The 26,950-nt window shown below is 34.6% G+C and overlaps 1 protein-coding gene across 10 annotated transcripts in view; it reads right to left on the reverse strand.

Moving 5' to 3' along the window:
* Window positions 1–26,950, reverse strand: part of SOS2 (SOS Ras/Rho guanine nucleotide exchange factor 2) — a 127,479-nt gene that overhangs the window by 8,369 nt on the left and 92,160 nt on the right. For all 10 annotated transcript variants that reach the window (XM_034648589.1, XM_034648585.1, XM_034648586.1 and 7 more), the window contains 13 exons: window positions 23,515–23,642; window positions 22,402–23,057; window positions 21,926–22,007; window positions 21,140–21,262; window positions 19,595–19,698; window positions 17,183–17,405; window positions 14,122–14,241; window positions 13,807–13,969; window positions 10,506–10,623; window positions 9,352–9,524; window positions 6,283–6,399; window positions 4,758–5,019; window positions 4,181–4,222 (listed from right to left, as the gene is read on the reverse strand). In XM_034648589.1, the coding sequence (XP_034504480.1) occupies window positions 4,181–4,222; window positions 4,758–5,019; window positions 6,283–6,399; window positions 9,352–9,524; window positions 10,506–10,623; window positions 13,807–13,969; window positions 14,122–14,241; window positions 17,183–17,405; window positions 19,595–19,698; window positions 21,140–21,262; window positions 21,926–22,007; window positions 22,402–23,057; window positions 23,515–23,642 (2,311 nt within the window). The remainder of the gene's footprint in view (window positions 1–4,180; window positions 4,223–4,757; window positions 5,020–6,282; window positions 6,400–9,351; window positions 9,525–10,505; window positions 10,624–13,806; window positions 13,970–14,121; window positions 14,242–17,182; window positions 17,406–19,594; window positions 19,699–21,139; window positions 21,263–21,925; window positions 22,008–22,401; window positions 23,058–23,514; window positions 23,643–26,950) is intronic.

Raw genomic sequence — 26,950 nt, forward strand, 5'->3', positions numbered from 1 at the left:
AAGGTACTTGGTATAATGGAAGACATGGGATGAAAACAGAAGACTTGATTAAATCTATATAAGGAAATAGACAAGGCAAGAAACAACAATCGTTGGAAAGGATGTGGAGAAAGGGGATCCCTCCTAACATTGTTGGTGGGAATGCAGGTTGGTGCAGCCACTCTGGAAAACAGTGTGGAGGTCCCTTAAAAAGTTAAAAATTGAACTACCCTATGACCCAGCCATGGCACTACTGGGTGTTTACCCCAAAGATACAGACATAGTGAAGAGAAGGGCCATATGCACCCCAATGTTCATAGCAGCATTGTCCACAATAGCTAAATCGTGGAAGGAGCCGAGATGCCCTTCAACAGATGACTGGATTAAGAAGCTGTGGTCCATATATACAATGGAATATTACTCAGCTATCAGAAAGAACGATTTCTCAACATTTGCTGCAACATGGACAGCACTGGAGGAGATAATGCTAAGTGAAATAAGTCAAGCAGAGAAAGACAATCATCATATGATTTCTCTCATCTGTGGAACATAAGAACTAGAAAGATTGGTAGGGGAAGAAAGGGATAAAGAAAGGGGGGGTAATCAGAAGGGGGAATGAAACATGAGAGACTATGGACTCTGAGAAACAAACTGAGGGCCTCAGAGGGGAGGAGGGTGGGGGAATGGGATAGACCGGTGATGGGTAGTAAGGAGGGCACGTATTGCATGGTGCACTGGGTGTTATACGCAACTAATGAATCATCGAACTTTACATCGGAAACCGGGGATTTACTGTACGGTGACTAACATAATATAATAAAAAATCATTAAAAAAAAAAGAATGATGAAATTTAGGTGGCAAGATCATATTTGATTTTGGTTTTAATTATTAAAGCTTTCCAGATTTAAAAAAAAAATCTATATAAGGAGCAATTAAAGTTCTGTGGGAGACTGGGGGTTTTATTTTCTGGTGAATCTACACATCAGAGTGGGGCCATGAGCCTGTGCTAAAAACACAGATTTTCATACTAAATGTTCAGACCACCCAGGCAGAAGATTCGAAGATCCTTCTTCGGAAAAATTAAACAGTCCTAGAACTGCCCATGGATATAGCGTTTCCCATCAGTTTACACTGCCTCACTCTAAAATATGGAAAGAAAGGAAAGACTCCAATATGAAAGACAAGAGACTAAACTAATAGATGCAACTCAGAAAGGAAAAAAAACCAGAAACAATTTTTTTTCCAAAAACACTGTAATATCCTATGGAATATAAGACAGTGAATCCATGAAACCAGAATAATAGGATGATATAAAAATGGCATAAACAAAGGTAACTAGAAAGAATTTTTTGGAAATTCAAAATCAACAATTAATGAAAAGAAAAAAGAGTGGGAGGATGAAGGGAGGAAATCTTGGAGAAAAAAGAACAAGAAAACAAAGAGATGGACAATAAGAGATAAAAGACAAGAAAACTGGAGGCTCAATCTAGGATATACAATATGGAAAAGGAACTAAAAAAGCAAGTCAGACAACATATTTGGGAGGAAATTATTAACAAAACAATATAAGGAACATTTTCTAGAAATCACATGATCTCAAAATTTAAAGGGCTTAATAAGTAGATGACAAAATGAAAGAAAAAAATGATTCATATTAAAGCAGATCATTGCGAAGTACAGGTCATCAGGAATAAAGAGAATATTCTAAAACTTTCTTGGATATATTGTGGCAGAGACTTCTAACTGTCCCCCAGTGTACCTTTCCATTTCTTCCTTTTAGTAACAGGATCCCATGTATTTTAGCAAGACGAAAGGCTGCCTAGCTACAGGCAACATCTCTCAGCCTCCCTTGTAGCAAAGTTTTGACCAATGGAATGAGAGCAGGAGTAATGTGAGCAACACCCAGATGTTTCTCTTTTCTTTCCTTTTTTTTTTTTTTTAAAAAATATTTTATTTATTTGAAAGAGAGACAGAGAAAGAGAGAGAGCAAAAGCAGCGGGAGGAGCAGGAGAGGGAGAAGCAGGCTCCCTGGCGAGCAGGGAACTGGACTGAGGGCTTGATCCCAGGACCCTGAGATCATGACCTGAGTCTAAGGCAGATACCCAACCGATTGACCCACCCAGATGCCCCTCAGATCATGTTTTTCTTTTTTTTTTATTTTATTTATTTATTCGACAGAGATAGAGACAGCCAGTGAGAGAGGGAACACAAGGAGGGGGAGTGGGAAAGGAAGAAGCAGGCTCATAGCGGAAGAGCCTGATGTGGGGCTCAATCCCATAACTCCAGGATCACGCCCTAAGCTGAAGGCAGACGCTTAACCGCTGTGCTACCCAGGTGCCCCCAGATCATGTTTTTCTAACAAAACCTGTCGACATTCACCTTCCTCCTGGCTAGAAAATGATAATAACTGAAGCAGTTGCTCAAAACTCAAAGATGGAAGCCCCATTTTGAGATTCCTGAATTGTCCTGCTAGCTTGTGGAACAGAGGTGTTTACTTGGCCATTGTGAGAAATAGAGTTCTATTTCATTTAAGGTTCTGTATTTTTGGGTCCCTTTGCTACAGCAAGTATACTCTAGTTTTAAAAAAAGGATTGAAACTAGAAGGTCATTGACAGAGGACTTCTATTTTGTTCAGTGTCACAGTTTCTTGCACTTAGAATACTGCCTGCACATATCAGGCATTTAAAAACTATGCATGAACAATTTATGAGTGAATGACACTGGACTTCTAAACAGGAAGTATGAAAGCAAGAAGACCATAGGCAAATGCCCTCAAAATTCCTAGTGAAAAGGATTTATAATTCTATACCCAAACTATTAACAAATATATTAAATACATTTTCAGAAATATAAAAACTTAAAAACTTTTTATCTTTTTAGCCTTTCTCAGGTAGTTACTAGAGGACGTGCCCTACCAAAGTAAGGGAGCATTCAAGAAAGAAGACAAGGGGGCGCCTGGGTGGCACAGTCGTTAAGCGTCTGCCTTCGGCTCAGGGAGTGATCCCGGGGTCCTGGGATCAAGCCCCACATCGGGCTCCCTGCTCCGCTGGGAGCCTGCTTCTTCCTCTCCCACTCCCCCTGCTTGTGTTCCCTCTCTCGCTGGCTGTCTCTCTGTCAAATAAATAAATAAAATCTTAAAAAAAAAATGTAGGAGTGTCACTGGAGAACAAGAAAAGATGTGGGAAGACATGGGGTAGGGAAGTGCTATCAATTTCATTTTCAGTATTTAGGACTATTTGCCTTTTAAACTATATGCATATATCACTTTCATAAAAATTTAAATATTAAAATACAGAATTATAGCCATTTAAAAGACTAACCTTACTTTTCTCATAAGACAGGAACTGTCTTGCTACGACCTAAATTATATACATTTTAATATGACAGAAGCAGAAGTCCTCCAGATTGGGAGAATTATTCCTGAAGCTACTCTGTACCTTTTTGGGTAGTTGTTGTTGTTTAAAGATTTTATTTAATTATTTGAGAGAGAGAGAGTGAGCAAGAGAGAGAGAGCGCAAGCTGGGGTGGTGGTGGTGGAGAAGAGGCAGAGAGAGAAGCAGACTCCCTGCTGAGCAGGAAGCCTGATGTGGGGCTCAATCCCAGGACCCTGAGATCATGACCTGAGCTGAAGGCAGACGCTTCACTGACTGAGCCACCCAGGCACCCCTGGGTTGTTTTAAACAAATGACTGTAGAAAGAAAGGTGACAGCATTTATGTCGTACATTATGAAATAACCAAGAATGGCAGAATAGCGTTTTACTAAAATAACTGCCTTAATTAAATAGGACCATGTGAAGAAACAAGTGATCAAAGGCTAGTCTGGGAACCTAATAAACACTTAAGTATATAATCCATATTGGAAAATGAATTAGGATCAGAAAGAGGAGAAGCAACTGATATGAAGTCACTGTTCACTCTGTGCCAACCAATGTGCTGGGTGTCCTACATCGTGATCTCATTTGATCCTTAACAGGGTTGGAGATGCTAAGTCGTTTGTTCAAGGTCACACAGCCCCTAGACCATAGATAAGTTGTAAAATGATGAAAACTATAGTAAAGTTTAAATAGTACCCAGTTGTAAGCAAATAACTCAGTTTATAAGAATTTCATTCATTTTTAAAAAAATTTTTTAATCTTGCTAAAACCCAAATACTCCTATACAAATTTATTTCATTAGAATCAACTCAAATTCTTACTTACTTGAATGTGGCAAGAGGACTGGAGCAAAGATGCTATTGCTGCCTATTGGAATGAGAAAAATTAATTTGAAAAGAAAGGTAGTATGTATGGTTTTATTTTAAAAATATTTTTGCATAAAGTAACAAATGCAATAACACAGAGAGTACAGAATTTTATCATCCTCTCTTGACATGTTAGTTTTAAAAGAAATGAACCCAGAATATTACCTTTGTAGCTGGAATGTTTTTCCTTTCTTAGCATAAGTAGTTCCCTCTCTATCACAGTCTCTTTTTAAATTTCCTTCACAAAACTTTTCTGCTTGTTTTCGTATTCTCTGTTGCTCCCTTTGGAGCAGTAGTATGGGGCCCGAAAGGTACTAAACAAATCTTTAATGAATAAATTGGAAAATAAGATGCATAAACAATGTACAAATGATGCTTCAGTCCCTTGTGTTAATCATTATTTTCACATTTAAATGCCACTTTCCACACTAATATAGTGTGCAAAGGACTCTACAGTTCCCTAACTAAAATGATGAGAAGAATTATACGAAACACAAGATTGCTTTTTTACCAAATGGTTTACATCAAATACATACCACAGGAACTGCTGAGATCCACATCCAAAAACACACTAAGGTCTGAAGAAGCAGATACTGGTGGAGTAGATGGTGTATTTGGAGAGGTCGGTGCTGACACCGTTGATTCAATATCAGTTTCAGCAATCCGACTAAAGCTCATTTTACATGGTTCTCTTTCTAATGGCGTTGGATGACCTCGTAAAGTGCCTGAGGTAGAGCCATGTCGGCCTGTATTAGGCCGTATTCCAGGAGATTTTAAAGAGAAAGTTGATTTCCTAGGCTAGGAAAAGCAAACATAACTACCATCACTAATTTGCATGGACTTTATTTTTATGGCTCAACACTACCTTATTCATTCTTAGCCTATAGTTAAGAGGCTACAATAAATCCCAATCTGCAAACATCCTGTAACATTCCAGTAGAACACTTTGGGATTTGATTGGCTTAACTTTAAGATGGACTTGAATACAAGTAAATGTCTTTTCATACTGCAGAAATAAAATTCTTAAAAATCTGTATGACGACTTGTTCCTCCCCAAACACTTGAACCTAAGCTTCTGCAAAGCATTGGTATCAATTTTACATGTATTTACTGCGGACGTGATATATGCAACATATTATGTTAGATGCATCAAGGTAAATGATGCACCTAACAGTAAAGGACCACCCTCCACAATGGTACTTCCAAGTGTTTGGAGAAAACTGCTATCATTGTCTCCCACCATCATGCCCCCTTTTAAACTCTCACAGTGATAACCTAATGAAAAAACATGGAATTCAGATAACCTGAGTTAAAATCTCCAGTGTGCTGATATCTCGCTTTGCAGTCTTAAAAGAGTTATTTAACAACTTTGTGCCTCAGTTTTTGTTTGTAAAATGAGAATAAGATCTATATCCTACAACTGTTGTGGAGATGAGCTAACATCTTGCTGCTTGGCTCAAAGTAGGTATAAGTGTTTTTAATTCCTCCCACATCTTGCTTTCTGTTCGACTACTTAGAATTGGTCTTCCCCCTACTTCTGTTGCCACTGCAAACACAAGAATAACTTGGAACTGTAACAGCAAATTTTAGCATCAAGTTCATTCCAGTGGTGACCATGGATGATTTGCTCTAATGACAGGAGTCATGGTCAGGCCAGAAGAACCATGATACGCTTGCTTACTCCTTTTTCCTGTTTCATTTCCTGGTCATTTACAGCTCTCACTTTTTCACAACTTTCCCCCTTATACTAGGAAGCTTTTGACAAAGAAGTCTTACCAAGATAAAGGATAAACAAGATTTTATCAAAAGGCTAATAACATTGCCTCCTACAGTACCTATCACTTTAGAAACAGTATAGTACTACAAAACAAAAGGCAGAAAAATAGCTATTCCAATAAATTAGAATTTTAATGGTAATATGTTATTTCAGTGTTATTAAACACTGAAAATAATATTGTTTTATTATTATTTCAGTGTTATTAAACACTGAATAATATTATTGAAACACTGAAAATAATATTGTTTTAAAAAACAGTTTTTCCAAAATTATAATGAACTTACAAATCGAGGTGGCTGTTTGCAGTTTCGGGGTTCAATTTCTAGTGATTTGTTGAACAAATAATCCGTAAACTCCTTTTCAGAAGCACTTCCCATGGGGTTAAGGTTTTCAAAGAACCTCTGGAATTAAACAAATTTCCATAAGTACATGTTTTAGATCTTATTGGAACATGTATTTCAGCAGTTTAAAATAAAAAAATTATCAATAAATTAAGGGATCGTAATGTCTGAGAATTCACAAGAAATCTCTCTAATTCAAATAAAGTTGTACAATTTCTACGGGAGTTGTATATTTTAGTCTTCATTTTCTATTAAGAAGATGGAGAGATTTTCATTTATTACCACTTAATGGCTCAGTTAACATTTGTCCTACTCATTATAACAAGATGGTTATCACCAGTAAGCTATCAAAGGTGTTTAGAACAGAATTATAATTCACAATGAGGCTTTTTTAAAAAAAGATTTTATTTTTAAGTCATCTCTACACCCAATGTGGGGGTCCAACTTACAACCCCGAGATCAAGAGGCACATGCTCCACCAACTGAGCCAGCCGGGTGTCGCCATGACACCTTCGATAATCAGAAAAAGAATATAAATAGTAATTTCACCAAGCAGAGATCTGTTAACATTTTACTCTTAGAATATTGCAATGTTTTTACCGCGTGAATATATGCATATATACATATTACATATATTTGTTTTTTGTTTTTTTTTTATTTTGCAAAACTGGGACCATAACAGTTATTTTTAACCTTTTTTTTTTTTTTGGGTATAACTCAATATTTTTCCATGTGGTTTACTTATTTTATAAGTACAAACTTTAGCTCTACAATCTTTATTCATATGGATGTTCAGAATTTATTTCACCAGTCTCCACACATGCAGTTATCCACTGCACTGCTTTCTAATTCTTTATATTACAATAAGAATAATTATTATTAACTCCTCGTGCATAAATTTTTCTGTACATTTCTGATTATTTTCTCAGAAAAATTCCTTAGAAGCAAATTACTGGATTTAACTTTATTCAATTTCGAAGTGGTTTAAGAAGCATATATAAAACGAGTACTGGGTTTTCACTTTAACAGTAGGCAAGCTTTAAATTTTCTGATATAAAATTCTCCCACTTTTCAGGCACTCTGCCAATGTCAAGAAAATTATATTACTCCTTTAACAATATTGAGACAGCTTGTTCCTATACTCAGGTTAGTCAAATTAAATCATATGAACCAACAGCAATTTAAAGACTTCTGTAAAGTTATAATAGCAGTAATCTTGATTTTCTCATCCTTTGCTCTATTTTTTAATACTATTTACTACCTCGGTTAGCTATGGCTTGAAAAGTAAATACCCCCACACCCCCACAAAGCATCATTTAATGCTTTAAATGATGGTAGGAAGTCTAGACCAGAGCACAAAAACCTATTAGAAGTTACCGAGATACGAATGTTAAAAGTACTATTTCAAATATACCCAACTATAATTTAACATGATTTCTTGGGAAAACATAAACACTTTAATCTGAGCTTTAAGAGTGTATTTCTTTAGGGGCGCCTGGGTGGCACAGCGGTTAAGCATCTGCCTTCGGCTCAGGGCGTGATCCCGGCGTTCTGGGCGAGCCCCACATCAGGCTCCTCTGCTATGAGCCTGCTTCTTCCTCTCCCACTCCCCCTGCTTGTGTTCCCTCTCTCGCTGGCTGTCTCTATCTCTGTCGAATAAATAAATAAAATCTTTAAAAAAAAAAAAAAAAAAGAGTGTATTTCTTTAGACCTATGAAGTTCAATATCACAGAGGGCTGGCCCCATGGTGAGGAAAGAGAACGAAATATGGGACCACCAGCAGCTTGTCACGATTTTCTTCAGGAGCAGGTATCCGTCTACACTTTCATAATGCTGTAGTTTAGTCATTCTTTCTTAGAACTTTAGGGTATTTTGTTTTGAACTGGGAACAAAGAATAGTTACCATTTACAATTTAGGAGGGTGGGAGTCATGGTGACCATTTTCACTTAATATGCTGACCTGCACACTAAGCCTGAAAGTTGAGCACAATTTTTTTTTTTTTAAAGATTTTATTTATTTATTTGACAGAAATAGAGCAGCCAGCGAGAGAGGGAACACAAGCAGGGGGAGTGGGAGAGGAAGAAGCAGCCTCATAGAGGAGGAGCCTGATGTGGGGCTCAATCCCATACCGATGGGATCACGCCCTGAGCTGAAGGCAGACGCTGAACTGCTGTGCCACCCAGGCGCCCCTGAGCACAATTTTTAATGTGACAGGTGAACTTATTCTGATAGCTACTATATATTCTGAATTTCAAATAAGTATAACACAATAAAATTTATTTCACATAAACATAAACATAATTTACTATGATTTAGGTGTCCCACATCTTACAGTACCACAGAATCAATGTTATAAACTATTGCTCAGAATAGAATATCAATTGATAGAATGTTAAAAAAATGATTTTTTGCTAAGCATATACATATATATATACACACACACATATATATACACACACATATAAATATACATATAAAACCACCTCTTACCTTATTTAAACCTAGTGTTCTTATGAAGAAACTAATTAATGTTACATTGGCACATGTAAAATATCTGAAATGGCTAACAACCAATGACAGTGGATTTTCTTTTCACTACATGGACATCAGAGAGTTTCATTCCATTTCATCATGCATTTTTTGAAAGTATTACTTGAACCAGCTGCACAAAGCAATACTCTCAAGAAAAAAGTACCTAATAATATGTATTTTTTAAGATTTTATTTTTAAGTACTCTCTACACCCAACATGGGGCTCAAACTCTGATATCAAGAGTCATATGCTCTACCAACTGAGCCATCCAGGCATCCCAGTACCTAGTAATATTCGTAACCGCAGACTGTTAGCACAGAATATCTAGTATTTACCACTTCTATCTAGTGATTAATTATTAACTTACTATATTATTTTTATAGGAAAATAAGTAGCATAATGTGTGGCTATGATATTTCTTACAGATTGCAGAGGATTTAACATGTTCTCTTTTAAAGACAAGCAAAGAAAATATTTACCCTCATTTCTGGTTCTATCCGTAAACAGTAAGGTTGATTCTGATACTGCTGAATTTCTCCAGTAATTTCAGCTACTTTCCTCCTCTTACTGAAATTGATTAAATCTTTCCCTTTCTTTTTTAAAAAATCATTATTCCCTTCTTCAGTTTTCAGAATATTTGTTAAATATATTCCTAGTAAAAAAGAGTATTTGAAGAAAAGTTATAAAATCTGTTAATCATTTGAAAAAACAACTGATGTAATAAAGTTGAAAGACATGCTATAATCCAGCAATTCTACTGCTAAAATGTTGATAAGTCTCTGATAGGCTTATTATTAAGTTTACATTAGGAATTTTTTAACATTTAAAGAATTTAAAATAAAAAGAAAATTAGGGTTTAGGAAAGGCTTGATTTATTCCTTAGACTAACAGCCTAAAATAAAAGGGAGGATTCATTCACAAAGTCTAAGTTATAAGTGTTAAATCTGTTTTAACCACTTTAATATTTGATTATAAATATTTAATGCCAATGATCTTAAATAATGATCAATAAATTAATTTTAAGCCAATTCTGGTGATAAGACTATAGATTTATAAATTAATTATGTTTCCCCAAAGCCCATAATTTAGACAGAAAAAGAATTATTCCTCATTCTGGGACAGTAAGAAAGTTTTTAGCTCCTTTTTCATACATAATTATGGATTCATTTAAATCAGTGCCTCTCAACTGGGGGGCAATTTTGTCCCCTCGGAAATATTTGGGATTGTCTGGGGACATTTTTGGTTAACACAACCAGTGGGGGGTGTGTGTGTGTGTGTGTACACAGGCATGCATGTTTGTTCAAAATTCCTTTGTTGAAATCTTAATGCCCAATGTGATAGTATTAGGAGATGGGACCTTTGGGAGGTGCTTACACCCTGAGGGTGGAGCCCTCGTGAACAGACGTAGTAGTCCTACAGAAAGATTACAACAACTCTATGAGATAATTATCATAACCTCTATTTTAAAGATAAGGAAACAGAGACTTTAAGGTTTTATTTATCAATATAAACAGCTAATAAAAGTAGATATGCTTAGATACAAAAATCAGGACAATCTGCCTTTAAAGGCTGGTCTCTTTGCTACAATAAACTACCTCAAAATATAAATATAAATCTATATTCAGTAACTTACCAAAAAAAGGCACGCAAGGTGGATTGATTGACTTAAGTTTTACCAGGTATTTTTTAAAGTGATCTTGACTTAATTCCACAGCTTCATCCAAAATTCTCCTTTTTCTTTCCTGCAATGCCTTTAAAATATATAAATTGAGTATAATTTGTTTTTTACAATTCAATCATATTTTATGAACACAGAGCTTGGAATTTTATAAAATTTTGCAAATATCTAAAAAAATAATTTTTTAAATTAAAGATGAGTAGTATTCCTTTCTGCACTTACCTGAAATGATTTATCTATAAATATAAAACTTAAAAACTTAGTTTTTTTCTAATATAAATTAGAGCATTAAGCAATAATAAATTCTTCCTCAGAATCTTATTATTTATAATTCTGACTAGCCAGAGTTTCAAATTATAGCTATAAGAGAGAAATATAATCCTAAAGCATTCAAATATTTTTCCACTGTATGGTCTTTTGAGGCTAAGGGCAAGGTTTTGTTAAGGAGGAGAAGGCTGTAGGAGGGAGAGAAAAATGGAACAAAAATTTAGTAAACCAAATAAGCAGAGTCATTTCTTTTATATTTCATTATTACATTTTTGTTACAAATTAATTATTTTTAACCTCGTTAAGTGTACACACACACACACACACACACGCACTAATCCACAGCAAACATTGCACTTGATGGAAAACTGTCAATGCATTTCCTTTAATTTAAGGAAAAAGCAAAGGTGATTACATCCTAATTTTCATTCAGTACTCTACAGAAGTCCTAACTAGCATGAACAAGAAAAATAAAGAAAATGAAAGAAAAACTGTCAGTATTCACAAACCATATAATTGTCTGTGAAAATACCAAATATATCTACATATGGAGTGTTAATGAGAGAATTTAGCAATGTTGCTGGATATAAAACCAATAGGCAAAAATCAACTGCATTTCGAGATATCAGCAATAAATAAAACAAGATCTTAAAAAATATTCTAATATAAATCTAACAAAAGAGGTATGAGATCATCATTCAGAAAACCATAAAACTTTATTAAGTAAATAAATGAAGGCAAAGATATACATGTTCATGGTTTGGAAGACTCACTGTAAAACTGTCAGTTCTTTACCAACTATGCAATTTATAGAACCTATGCAATTCCTATCAAATTTTCAATAAATGCATGGAAGCAACTGGCTAACTATATGGAACAAAACATGAAATTAGACTCCAACCTCACCCCATACTCAAAACTTATATCTAGCTGGATTAAGGACAGAACGTGAAAAACAAAACATTAAGATAATAGAGAAAGATCGGGTAAACAAGACACCAAACAGCATAAACAACAAGACTAAATAAATAAATTTGACTACATTAAGAACTCTTGTCCATCAAAAGACAGAAAAAAAGGTGAAAAGAGAAGCTTCAGTCTAGGAAGAGACATTTACAATACACATAACTGGCAAAGGATTAAAATCCAGAGAACTCACATAGATTCGTAAGAAAATTCAACAACTAAAAAGACAATAAAGTTCCATAAGAAGAAATACAAAGAACCAATAAGCATTTAAAAAGAGGTTCAAACTCATTAGAAATTGGGTTTATAAATCAAAACCACAAGACTGGAAAATGAAAAGAACTGACAATATCAAGTACTGGTGAGAATGTAACATAACTAGAACTCATACATTTCTGGTGGAAGTATAAACTGGTACAGTTATTTGGGAAAACAATCTGGCATCATCTAGTAAAGCTAAAGCTAGCCATATGCTATTATCTAGTAATTCTACTTCTAGGTAAATAACTTAGAGAAATTTGTGCACCAGGATATATGTAGAAAATGTTCATGGTGCTATTACTGATAATAGCCCCACACTGGAAACAGTCCAAATGGCCATTAACTAGTAAATAAATAAACAAATTTTGGTAAGTTTATTCTTATAATATTGTACAGCTAAGAAAAAGAATGAACTATAGCAGTAAGAAGCAACCTGGTTGAATTTTAGGAAGATAATGATGAACAAAAAAAGTCTTTGGAGAATTATATTCATATATAATTAAGAAACATGCAAAATGAAATAATACATTGTTTAGAAATACAAATAAGTAAAACTATAGAAAAAAGTATAAGCACAAAATTCAGAATGGCAGGTGAAGGGGTAAGGATGGAGATGGAATTGGAGGAGTTCTTAAACTGGATACCAGGTATACAGGTGTTCTTTGTATTTTTATTCTTTTTGCCTTATACATATTTCATAAATATTGTTCTGTACCCAATATTTTAAGAAACTAAAACTTAATCTCTCAAATACGCTATTTTAGAGTTTTCAAAATCAGAATTAAAATTATTAACCTATTAAATAGATTAATATTTGGCACTATTCAACTGTTAATGTCCTTCATATATAAAAAGTTCATACAAATCAATAAAATGCAAACACTCGAATAGTAAAACACATACATGAAAGCAATTTGCCCCCCCACTCCCTTCTAATCATAACCCACTGAAAGAACCAATGTTATGAAAAGAGTGTGTATCTTTCCATACTCTTCTCAATGCTCATGCAATTCCACTAACACGTTAAGGGTCTGTATTGCTTTTATGTTATAGAAAAAAGAAATCATATTATATTCATTATTCTTAAGTTTTTTTATAGCTTTCCCCCTAAATTATCACAAATACTATTTTAGGACAATCCACATAGATCCTGTTCACCCTTTTTCTAGAGCTGAACAACATTCTACACTATAGGTGTAGAACAACAAATCCAGGCATTCCATCCAAGGACACACAGGTTGTTTCTGCTTTCTGTTTTCTGCTACTACAATTAATACTGCAGAAACGACATCTTCGAACATTAACTTTAAAGTCTGGCACTTTTATCTCTGGGCACAAGAGTAGGTGGATTTTAACATATACTTTCTGTATCTTTTGAATTTTCTATAACAAACACTAAACATATGCTATTGTATAATTAAAAATTTTAAATTTTAGACTTTCTCCATGTTACTCCTTCTTTGACTATATGGTGATTAATTTGTATATTTATATCTAAAATGTCACTTATTTGAAACGATCAGTGTGCCATTGGAAAAAATCCAATTGAAACTTCATAACATTTAAGTAAATATATTAAACAGAGTCACAAGTCCCATATTCTTTGATGAATCCTAGGCATACTAGTGTATACTGATTATTTAAGGGAATAAGATGATTTGTAAAGGATTTACTAAAAAAGATCAGTGGTAGAAGCAATTTCTTTTACCATCAATTGTATCTCCCCCCCCAAACAGATGAAATATTTAAGCCTAAAACTTACCTCAAAAGTATGGTCTAGTCTGTATACCGACACTGAATTTACTGCACTGACTATCTCCAATACACCATTGAAGTTATTCAAATCTTGAAAAACTTGCAGAATTTCTATAATTCTACTTAGTATTGCCACCCGTTCCTCAAAATTTTCTGCTTCCACAATACACCTAAACAAAACAAAACAAATTATGGTTTAAAAAGCAATTTCCTCACCTCATGTAGAAAAGAAGAAATTTATTTTTAATGAGAATTTAAGCTTACAGATGACTTAATATTATGATTATTAAGAAGTAATAAGACAGAATAAGTGAACACTTACTTTTCAAACCATAAGGTGAGGTTTGTGGTATGGCGAATCATTTTTAACAAATTTGGAGAATTTATTTCTTTATCTTCTTTCGTCCATACACTCCCTACTAGTTCAGAAGGTTGGACTTTCCTGTGGAATCAAAAATCACGCAACTTAACCTACAAATGATTAGTATCAAAATTCTTTAAAGATCTTCTAACAGTAAGATAAAGACAACCCAAAAGATAAATGGACAAACACATGAACAGGTTTAAATCACAGAGGTCTGGACCCAAATAGTCACATAAACACACAAAAAAAGTTTTATCTCTTATTCAGGGAGAAGAACAGTAAGCCACAACAAAATCCCATTTTACTCCTGTCAGACTAACAAAAGTCTAATAACACCAAATGGGTAAAGAAGGGCAGGATCTCGCCAACACTGATGTGCAAGTAACAACTGAAACAACCGCTCTGTAAAGCAATTTAGCAGGATCTCATAATACTGAAGATATACATACTGGATCACCCCACAAATCTATCTAGATATGCACTCCAGAAACACCAGATTATAAGAAAACATTTATAAGAATACTCAGTGGGGGCGCCTGGGTGGCACAGCGGTTAAGCGTCTGCCTTCAGCTCAGGGCGTGGTCCCAGCGTTATGGGATCGAGCCCCACGTCAGGCTCTTCTGCTATGAGCCTGCTTCTTCCTCTCCCACTCCCCCCGCTTGTGTTCCCTCTCTCGCTGGCTGTCTCTATCTCTATCGAATAAATAAATAAAATCTTAAAAAAAAAAAAAAAAGAATACTCAGTGAAGCAGTCATTATTTGCAAGACTGAAAAATCACAACCTAGAGGCTGGATAAATTATGGAGTATTCATATAATGGAACACACAGTAATTAAAATAAGCAAACTAGAGCTATATTGATCAACTTGAACAAATGCCAGAAACAATTTAAGTGCAAAACATGTTGCAGAATGATACATAAGTATAAACTGTTTTAAAATCTGCAAAACAATGTTATATATTATCAATATGTGTATGCATATAAATTATAAAGGCACACATAGGAATAATAAGCACCAAATACAGGACTGTGGTTATTGGGAGAAAGAAGAACAGAATTGGTAAGAATCAGTCGAAGGATTTCAATTACATTTGTAAAGCTTTTGTTGTTCATGGGCCCTCATTATATAATTTCCTACATTTTTTTAAATACCTAAATTATTCAGTAAGAAATTAAACAGAAGAGCAGTATTGTATATAGCGAGCCAGGATTACATAATTTTAAAAATTGACCAGTGTCCTATGGACGTGGCTATTCATTTAAAAAAAAGTTTTTAATCAGTAGATTTGAATACAAATGGCTACTTGCTAACAGTTTTTAAAATAAGTTTTCTTAGGTGGTTCTACAGTTTCACCAGAAATTTAGTTTACAAACAGTGTCAGTATTTTACCTGCGTTCCTCTTCTTCCATAATACACATATCACTTAACAAATGTATTTTCTATGTTCTGAAAGCCGGTCCACTTTGAGCTAAGTGTTTTTCTTTCTAATGTCCACTACTGTAACAGTCACTCAATGAGGAAAAACGTGCTTCAGTACTATTTTTTTCTCAAGTAGCAAGTCCCTTCATTCCTACCTTTCACAAATCCCACAATATAAACAAAAACAACCTGAACTCCAAAATACTTAAAATACGACATGACATTCTGAATTAGATGTTTACAACTGCTGACATGTGTGCTAAATTCTGAATGGCACAGCCAAGGCAAACCAGAGGCCCAATTCTAAAGAAGGACAAGGTTTTTTTTTTTTTGTTGTTGTTGTTGTTTTTTTTATCTCTGCTGCCTTCCTACATTCTCCATTAGCACTAAACTTTGTATATTCTTGCTTTTCCCTTTAAAAAAAGTTGGCTACCAATCAAGATAACGTCTTGGTATTTGTATTTTAGAAGGGGTTCCCGAATGCAGAGAAGTTTTTGATGGAATGGTAGTGGTGGCAGGTCATTTTTTGACTGGGTGGGGAGAGGGGGCTATTACCTGCAAGGCCTGTACTCTTCATAAGAGCCTGGGTTGTAAATGAAAGAAGAAAGCTTAAATTAGGAAGGAGAAGACAGAATGGGGCTAATGCACTGGGAAAGGACAGTGGTTTAAAAAAAAGATGACAGAGGATGAAGCTGATAAAGCAAGCTGAAAGGAGAGAAGACTGCAGTTAGAAAGAAATGAGATGCTTGAATTAGTAATTTTGAAATAACGATTTGGAGTGCTAAGAAGATCTGAAATATGACCATGAGAGGTATCTGATCTGGAGTGAAGAATGACATTGCAAGTGATGAAACCATGAAACTATAAAGGTTAGGTTGTGAATGGGTGATCTGCATGGGTATAGGGTAATGGCAGGAAGTGTTTTACATGTAAAGACAGATGATGGGAATAAACAGCCACGCACATTTCTAACGAACCTCGTAAATGAAAGAAAACGGTTCAGACGTTTTAAGTACGGTTCGTCATCATACTACTTCAGAAGTAACTTTTCTTTAAAGTTATCTTGACTCCAAATAGCTAAAGTAAAAAATTTAAGACTCCTTTAAAAAAATAAAGAAATCTTCATTTTTCTAAGAATTTTGTTATTCATTTGCCTAGCAAACCTAACCCAGTCAAGCTCCAAATTATATTTTTGATTACATAGAATCTGGGGGGAAAAAAAAAGAAGAAGAAAGCTTGTCTCATTCAATATTCTATTTACTCAGCTGCCTTCAAGAGCCTACCATCCAACTCAAACTAAAACAATCTGAGAAAGTATTAAGAGGAAGAGCTGGGTGAGTGCCTCAAAAGTGGCGTTAGTGTCTACCACTCATCTGGTGAAGGACTGCCAGTACCTACTTTAGGCCTAAATAGCAGTATAAGACTTTTACCTGTAGAACAGATTGTAGTTAAAAACTGTGCTATGAGCTTTTCCTCCAAGCCCACAAGAATAAATGAGGCACTCTGAAGCATTCATGAATAATTTGCAAAATGTTCTGAAAACAGAGCTATGTTTAAGATTCTTGAAAACAGAGCAGCAAATAAACATTCATTATCTACCTGTAGAGATCAGATTCCAAAAGTGTCAGCTGACGTGCAATTTCTATTGGATGAAGGGTCATGAGGTCAAATGTTTCAAACTGCCCTGGTCTGCTGATATGCCATTCAGTTGGTGGAGGTGGACTTTCAAAGGTAATATTATGGCTTATTCCATTTGCCTGAGCTTGTTTCTTTCTCTTGATGATCTTAGCAATTGACTCTACCCACTTCTTCATAGCTTTCCCTAGAAAAGAACACAAACAAAAATACCTTTTACTTGACAGACATAACTGCAAATCTTCATATAATCTTTAATCTTTACCCAGCTTCAACAAATACCAACTTATGGCCAATTTTTGTTTCACCTAACCCCACTCATGCCCTCCTTTCACCCCCTATGTTATTTTGAAGGAAATATAAGAGGGGTGGTTGGCTGGCTCAGTCAGAAGAGCATGCGACTCTTGATCTTGGAGTTGTGAGTTTCAGCCCCACGCTGGGTGTACAGAATACTTAAATAAATAAACTTGAAACAAACGTCATATTATTTCATTCGTATTTAAGTATGTAACTAAAAATTGAAGACTTTTTAAAATGACAGTACCATTATCATATATAAAAATGATAATAACTTCTTAAAATCATTAAATATCTAATTAGTACTCGGATTTCCCTGATTCTCTCACAAATGTTTTCTAAGAGTTGGTCTGTTTGAGACAGGGTCTGAGCAAGCTCTACAAATTGCACTCAGTCAATGTCTCAAGTCTCCTTTAACCTACAGGCTCTCCTTTTCTCTCTTATTTTTGCTTGCAATTTACTTGTTAAAACGGAATCATTTGCCTTGTGGTATTTCCCAAATCTGAATTTTTCCAATTTTGTCCCTGGGGTGCCACTTGCGTTGTTTCTCTGTCCCCTGTTTTTTCTGTAAATCAGACACATACAGACGTGATCTGATTCAGGATCAATTTTTTTACATGAATACCTGCAAGAATATTTCCAAGAGCAGGCATATAATGTCCAGTTACTTCTTTGTAATATTATTAAGGAGTTAAAAAATAGTAATATTCTACCATTCCTTCTTCATTTATTAGTTAAAATACATTTATAAAAAGAAACTTTCCCTCAGGGTGCGTGGGTGGCTCAGTCAGTTAAGCAGTCAACTCTCGATTTCCGCACAGGTCATGATCTCAGGGTCCTGGGCTTGAGCCTCACATAGGGCTCTGTGCTAAGTGGGGAGTCTGATTCAGGATTCTCTCTCTCTCTCTCTCTCTGCCCCTACCCCCTGCCCTTGCTCACTTGCTCTCTCTCTAAAATAAATAAGTCTAAAAAAAAAAAAAAAGAAACTTTCTTCATCAACTATTTGGTTATGCTGCGGTATAACTATTTAAGAAAGACCTTTAGACATTAACGTTACCATTTACTTCCTTTATCCTAATACATATGTGTATTTAAGAAGTTTCTTAGATCATATATAGTCTAGCATCTTCATCAAGAATATAATGTAAAAAACTAATTTGGTACCATAAACAATTTCAAGGCAAACATGATAAAAATGTATCTTAAACATCTCAAAGTTGAAGCAAATGAATCACATTCTCTATTTTAAGTAAAATTCCCCTTAAGTAAGACAAGTTGGACATGAGATAAGCTAGGCTTAAAGTATTCTTAATTAATGTCTTATACTGTCAGATAAATGCTCTTGATTGAATAATATACAATTGTTTAAATGTTCATGGCCTAGAATTTCATTTCATGGGCTGTACGCTAAAATTCTAGGTAGGAAACTCCCATCTTTCAGGTGCTAAAAATATACCAAAAACTTTTGCAGAAGTAAATACTATTTTTAAAGATTTTATTTATTTATTTTAGAGAGACAGAGAGAGAGGGAGCACGAGTGAGGGGAGGGGCAGAGGGAAAGGGAGAGACAGAATCTCAAGCACAGATGCTGAGCTGAGCCCCGGTCTGATGCCGGCCAGATCTCACGACCCTGAGATCATGACCTGAGCCAAAATCAAGAGTCGGATTCTTAACTGAAAGAGTCACCCAGGCGCCCTGAAGTAAATATTATATTTAAAAGCTGTTAATCATTCAAAACTAAAGAATAAGATTAAGGAGAATAAGAAAACAGATACTATTGCACATGTATTTAATTAGTTGAAAGAATGGCAACCTTGAGATAAAATTTTAAATGTATTAAGTTTATTGAAGAAGACTTATGACTTCTTTTTAAAAAAGATTCTCCTAACAAACTTGAAGAGGCAAGGTTCTAAGACTTCACGTGGTTCTAACATATGTGAGCTCCTTAGTCTATAAACCATACCAAATGTTATTTTAGCTATTCAAGAATAAAAAACAGTTTAGCTTCTTAAAAGTCACGCAACTTTAAAAATAAACTCATATGCAACATAAGATTCAATCAACCTTTAAATAATATACCTCTTACACTTGAAATGAAGGATTCTAGTCTTTCAAGCAACTCCAAATCCCTTTCAAAGTCATAAAAATGGTGTTCAACCCAGTGCCGAAACACATTTAAGATCCTGGAAAAATGTAAAGAAACACATTTTAGTGAAACCTAAGCATTCAGTTATACTTCTCTCACTTCTCTAATACCATGGTAACAACTTTATATACAAGGGCCAATAGAACACTCAGAATCTCTAATTTGTATTTAAGTAAAACCTAAGCGCTTCAATGATGTGAAACAGGTCTTCAGACCAATTTTTTGTTAAAATTATACTTCTGGGGCGCCTGGGTGGCTCTGTCAGTTAAGCGTTGGACTTTTGATATCAGCTCAGGTCATGATCTCAGGGTCATGGGATCGAGCCCGTGTTGGGCTCCACACTCAGTGCAAAGGCTGCTTTTCTCCCTCTCCCTCTCCATCTTCCCCACATGTGTGTGCACTCTCTGTCTCTCTCAAATAAATAAATCTTAAAAAAAAAAGTTTAATCTGAGTGTGGGGGAGTACAAATGCACTGTAGCTAGTACAAAAAATTACTCCTTTATTGCTGAATAAATATTTTTTTAATTAAAAAATTTTTTTAAATACCATCTTCTTATACAAAGAATGACATGTTAAAAGTTTGGCTGAGAGACATATAGCTGGAATCTATCTATCATCCCACTAAAACTGCATTTATTTGTGGCAATTATCCTGGAAAATAAATAACATGCCCAGTTCCAAAGCTGCAATTTATTAGTTAACAGTAATCAAGGCACCTTCATATTTACGAAGAAAAAAATTTTTAGATCATGTACAATTAGGGACTGTAAAGACGACTCATCAAAGGAGCTTCCAATTTTCAATGCTCAGCGGTTGAGGGAAAAAAACCACTGACTCAGGAAGTCAGACAGTCTGGATATGGGTTTGAATCCTGTGCTGCTGCTCACTCTGTATGACTATGTCAGATTACGTCATCTTGCTAGGTCTCCATTGCCTCATGTATGAAGTGGTAGCTGCTGTCAGGGTGAAATAAAGATGATACAACACGTAGGTATACAGTCCGTACCTAACAACTAGCCGCTGCTATTATCAAACACACTGTTAGAAATTACTGACTGTTTAGATGAATGAATAAATGTCTATATATTTTGTGAGAGAATAGTAGGGAAAGAGCTAAAAATTCCATTAATATTATAAACTATGAAAAAGCCCAGGATTACTAAATGATCACAAAGGGGGAGGGAGGGGCAACGTTAACTGGTAGGCACATTCTCGTGAAATTTTACAATTTTTACTGAATAGGTATCCTGGTCTGTACGCACAATATATCACATGCCAGAGGTATCTGACGCAAACAACACATTTTAATAATTAAATTTCTTCAGGGTATTTAAGAGTAACTTCACATAGAACTTTGGAAGTTTAACTACTACGAAGTCTAACAATACCTCCGTCTGGATTAAGAGATAAGAACTTATAAGTGCTAACTATACAATGAAAATAGAATGGAACACAAAAACACAACATTCAGGCCAAACCTAAGCTGTACTGGTTGCACATATTCCTTGCGAAACCTTTTAAGGTCTGCGCTGATCGGCTGTTCGCCTTTCTCTACGGCCAATTTATCTGCTTCAGTAGGTTCTGGCTCTGGAATTTCAAATCTAAGAAGAAAAGAAGCAAAGTGAGAGAAATTTTTTGTTGTTCATACACAAATGAAAAGGATTTCAAATACAACAGAAAAATTATTTTAATTAAGCAACCTTCTTTCCTATCATTTCTGTGAGAAGTGCAATTACTGATAAACTTCCCTTTAAAGTGTTACATACTGGGTGCCTGGTGGCTCAGTTGGTTAAGTGTCTGCCTTCAGCTCAGGTCATGATCCCGGGGTCCTGGGATGGAGCCCCATGTCAGGCTCCCTGCTCAGTGGGGAGCCTGCTTCTCCCTCTCCCCCTGCTTGTGCTCTCTCTCTCAAATAAGTAAATAAAATGTTTAAAAATAATTAATTAATTAAAAGTGACAGTTAAAAAGTCTCTTTTAAGGAAGTACTGTCCTATTGCACAAAAAAAAAAATCATTAAAATACTCAAAATTGGGTCTTTCTGATTAACACTATAAATATTGCTAAGATCTGAAGAGACCTCCGTTATAAACAGAGATTTTAATGAGCACATTGTTTGAAGAGAATAGTAATATATTAATTTAATGCCAAATAAATTATGTTCAAAACCAGGTTGAGTACATATGAGGTACTCACCACTTTGCAAGGAACAAAATAGTTAACTTTGTATGAAATGTTAATGTAAGTAAAATAAATATTTTTCTTACCGTTCAATCAGTAAGCTTAGCAATTCCTGTGGTTTACAAAATGAACGGTATGTAGTAAGAAAAGTACGAACAAAATTGGGATCTGAAAAGATAGAGTATAAAACAGGTTGTATGTTTAATTTATTCAGTTTCATTAATTCAAAGTAGCATATTTTGGAGGCCTTCCTTCCTTTTTCTTTTTTCTGGTTTCTCCTGCCATGGTCTTCCTGTCAATCACGATATTTCTTGACAAATGAGGATTGTTTTCCGATTCAAGATTCATAAAATTTTTATGAATATTTAATAATTAATGAAGTCAACAATATTATATCTTAGGGATATTTAATTAGTTATTTATTCCTTTTGATTTTGTCGAATTCTTTTTATATTTCAGAGGCAATCCATTTTTTCCATGCCTCAGGCATTTTTGAACATCCCTGAAAATCTTTAGATTCTCAGCCCTAGGTAGGTAAAAACTTGTAATGAGTTTCACATACCTGCATACATATGATATGTTAACCTTTCAATTAATTTCACTACAGTTCCTCCTTTAATAATGGGGATTCCACTTCTACTTTGCAGGTTGTCTTCAAAAACAATGTTTTCCTCAGAGTCTTTTACCACAAAACGATACACTTCAGGACTTGGTAATCTCAATGGTTGCTCATTTTCTTCTTTCAATAACACTGAATCTAGCATTCGATCTAGTGTACTACGATAGTGAAGAGAAATAAGTGCGGCCATCCAATTGTTTTTCTCTTCGGCAGACTTAGCAGCAAATACTATGCTGTTTTCATCTTTGGATACCAACTCAAAAGCATGTTTGCACTCACAAGTATCTTCTTTATCACATATTTGTATTTTCCTCATGACAAATTTCTCTTTTAATCTGTATTCTGCACTACTATAACCTGGAAGGCGTGACTGACTATGATTGGGTTTACAGCTAATCATTAAGCCATCGAAGAGAAAAATATGTCGTTCATGTTTAGCACCAATTCGTGTCAATGGGCCTTCCATAATGAATTCATTACAACACTGTCCAATATCTTTCCCTTCCCATCCATCTATGTTTTTCTGAATTTCATTCATTTTTTTAATAGCCAGATGCTTGCTTCTTAACTGACGATTATAAAAAGGGCAAACAGGATCCCTAAAAGAAAAAAAAAATCAAGATAAATTTAGCTTTTTTCAATGGCTAAGCAACCCATATTTCTTTAACTGTAAACTACCTCAAATCAAGTGATAAAAGTATTTAATAACCAAACACTAGATTTTGCACACAGCATACATGCCTCAATTTCATTATTGTGAAAGAGAAATACTAGAGAAACTCTATTTCATTCCAAATGCCATACGAACTAAAATTACAAAGAATCCTAAATTTCTTAAACATATAATTATTAGATTTATCTTTAACATTTTATTAAATCTATCTTAATATGACAATGCCAACTTTCCAAAACTAAAGACCAAAAGAAAAATGTAAAACAAAAGTATAACTTTTAAGAATGCAAGTATCACTACAAATAACACTTCTTTAGAAAATGAGGCATCAGATATAAATGAAATATGCAGAAGCACTCATATTTTCAACAGTTTGGAATTACCCAGGTCGGCGTCTAGGTGAATACTGCTTGTAAATCCGGTCCATACTACCTTGGAGATTCATAAGAGCGGTAATAGCTTGGTTCAAACATTCTCTGTCTTCCTGCTCTTCACTACATGCTTTCAATTGCTAAGGAAAACACACAAAAATTAAACCTGCATTGCTCAATTCTTTCCCTTTCTTGTAGTTAGACAAAACAGCAACAACTATTATAAACTCTAAATGAATTTTAAATATACTTAATAAAATCAGTTTTCATTTTATTTAATTATGTATACCTGATTTCTCAAAACCAACTCTCTTTCTACATATGTCAATATAATACAGATATAAAGCACTACTGCCATAGCAATCAGGAAAAAAAGCAACTGCAAAAACCATCTGGACAATTTCCAGATACATAAAAATAGTTTAAAATACACAAAACATGAAGCTTACAAGTTGCTTTTGTTAATAACTATAAGTGAGATAAAAACACGAATTATTTCATATTCTCTAGTGATTAAGTTCTTAAGTTTCAGAAATGCCTAAAACCTTGTATATCTTTGTTACACATTAAATCAAGTATGTTAACTTTAGCACCCCAATCTATCATAGACTTTTCTGCAAACAGCATCTGTGAGATTCAACTGATATTTTTATAACATAAAATTCAACCATTGTAGTAAATATCAAGAACCCATGAAAGTTAATATTCTATCTCATTAACCCTTAGAAATAAAGCTTATAAATTATATTATTAATTCTAACAACTCTGGCTCTACTGGATTTATCCAAAAATTTCTCTTGTATCTCACTCTCAAAGTGTAAGAAAATTTACCTTATGATAATTTAGATTGGATGATGCTCCAATGTTTCAATGTGACAGAAGTCAAAGCGGAGAATTATATAGATATTATATAATAGGTTATACAGATACAAAAATACATTTATCCAAGAATAGGGAAAACTTAGAATCACTTTTTTCCGAAAATTCTTTTCCTTCTGAAAATTGTTAAAACTTTAAATTTTATGATTTTAGACTACTACTTTACTAGAAATTTTGTGATAAATTTTTCTGATATTCCAAGACAGTCTGAACACCATTCAGCAATGATCCCCTTTCCTCAGCAAGGAACTGAATAAATAAATGCTGTTTGAGTTCTAGGTCCATTACTTTTTTTTTTTTAAGTTTATTTATTTTATAGTAATCTGTACACCCAACATGGAGCTCAATCTCACCACCCCGAGATCAAGAATTGCATGTTCTGACTGAGCCAGTCAGGCTCAGAAATTACCATGCTGAACTGCTTGCAAATAAGCCATGCTCTTTCACATCCCTATGGCTTTGTACATACCTGCTTCTGTCCCTCCTTATCCACCTGGTGAATTAGCCTCTATGACAGTTCAAACGCCTCCTCTCTAGGAAATTCTTCCCTTTTTCCCTTAAATTTTTTTTTCTTTTGAAATAATAGCAAATTTATATAAAAGTTACGTAAATACAAATAATTCTTGCATACTACAAGTCACCAGCTCTAAACATTTTGCTACACACGTGCACCATTTTCTCCCCTATTTGAGAGTAGTTTTCAATGCTATATCCCCCCCCTTCCAGTTCCTTGCTGAGGAAGGAGAGAACCACTGCTAAATAGTTTTGAGATTATTTTTGGAATATGAGGAAAACTCAAGTGACACACAAATTACTCTCAAATAGTATCATTCCCCTTTACTCCTTTAATATGTTAGCAGTGCATCTTAGAGCAAAGATACTCTTTTATGGTATAGTGATCAACTTCAAGAGATTTAACACTGATGGAGTTCTATTACCTAATTTTGTGCATATCCAATTTTGTCAAATGTCCCAATAATGTCCTTTAGAGTAATTTTCCTGCCAATACAGGATATAGTCATGTTTATTAAGATATAACTGACATACAGCACTACGTAAGTTTACAGTGCACAACATAATGACCTGACTTACATGCACTGTGATTTATTGTCTCTTCAATCTGCAGTAGTTCCTCAGCATTTGTCTTTCATTGCTCCCAAAAGTAAATAAGATATACATATAGACACACCACAACAGGATAAAACCTATATACCCAACAGCCATATTAATTGTTTTCTTACTTCCCTACATAGGGTTAGTCACTCCTGCCTCAGTGATTTCATTAGTACTACTTCTCAGACACTATGTCTACTTGTTGCAATTATTTAATATTCATCTTCTTCACCAAGCCATGAACTCCTTAAAGTCTGGCATAGGTTTTATTCCTTTTCAGTACAGTACCTGCATGGTAGGTACCCAAAGGTAATCAGAATGAACGACTGTTGTATAAATATTTGTAATTTTGTTAAGTGTTTAGACAATTAACAATAAACATTTATTGAGTTTTTACTCTGTATTCTTTTATGCATTACCTTATTTAATCTTAGTTACAACTCTGTAAGATAGGTACCATTATTATACACATTACAGATGAAGAAACCAAAGCACACAGAGGTTAGGTAATTCACCCAAGATGAACAGTGGAGCCTGTATTCAAACCCAGAAATTCTGACTCCATGGTCCATGTTTTTTTGCCACACACTACACTGTGCCCCTACAATGACACCAGACACTACTACACAAAATACTGGTCTATGCCTAAATCTGGTTACCAGGAGTTGAAGGGGACCCCTTCAATGTTAAAACAAACTGGATAATTAAACATTTTAAGAAATAAAATGAACTTGGTGTGCTTTAGAAAAGAGGTGAAAGAGAATAAATGCCCTTTCAATAACACCTAAACTAAGCAATAAAGTGGAAGAGATATTTCATTAGGTCCAGTATCTTACGAACTTGACTGAAGAATATATTCCTTGCTTACCTGATAACCAATATTCTCCTTAGGTGTCTATAAGTATATCCTGCCCAAGATTTTACACTTCGTGTAAGTTTTTTCTTAACTCTATGAGACTTCTCGAAATACTTAATATGCTTCTCTTGAATTCCTATAAAATGCTGTATCTGCTGTGGATGTCTGTGTGCCTAAAGGTAAATTATAGTAAATTATAACTTTGTCTCTAATTCGTCATACTGGGAGTGTAGTCTTGATGTGAAATAATACATGTGATCAATTCTTTTGTTGTAATAAAGTCCTCTCTACATTTTCATAAAAATCGTGTTTTAGTAATTTGTTGGGAAATTCAGCTCATTAAAACTGATCACTTTTCTTTATGTGTTTTTAAAAAAATGCATTATTATTCCTTAGGACATCCTTGAATGATGTGTCAGCACTGAAAGAGTATTTATTATGTAGCAAAATATTTCTTGTACTCTTTTTCAATAGTCAGAACATTCATTTCAATAGATTATCTCAAGCTTTTTTTTTTCTTTAAGATTTAGAGAGAGCAGGGGGAGGGGCAGCGGGAGAGGGAGAGAGAGAATCCCAAGCAGACTCCCCGCTGAGCATGGA

This window comes from Ailuropoda melanoleuca, chromosome 20, assembly GCF_002007445.2.
Source record: "Ailuropoda melanoleuca isolate Jingjing chromosome 20, ASM200744v2, whole genome shotgun sequence".
Taxonomy (NCBI): domain Eukaryota; kingdom Metazoa; phylum Chordata; class Mammalia; order Carnivora; family Ursidae; genus Ailuropoda; species Ailuropoda melanoleuca.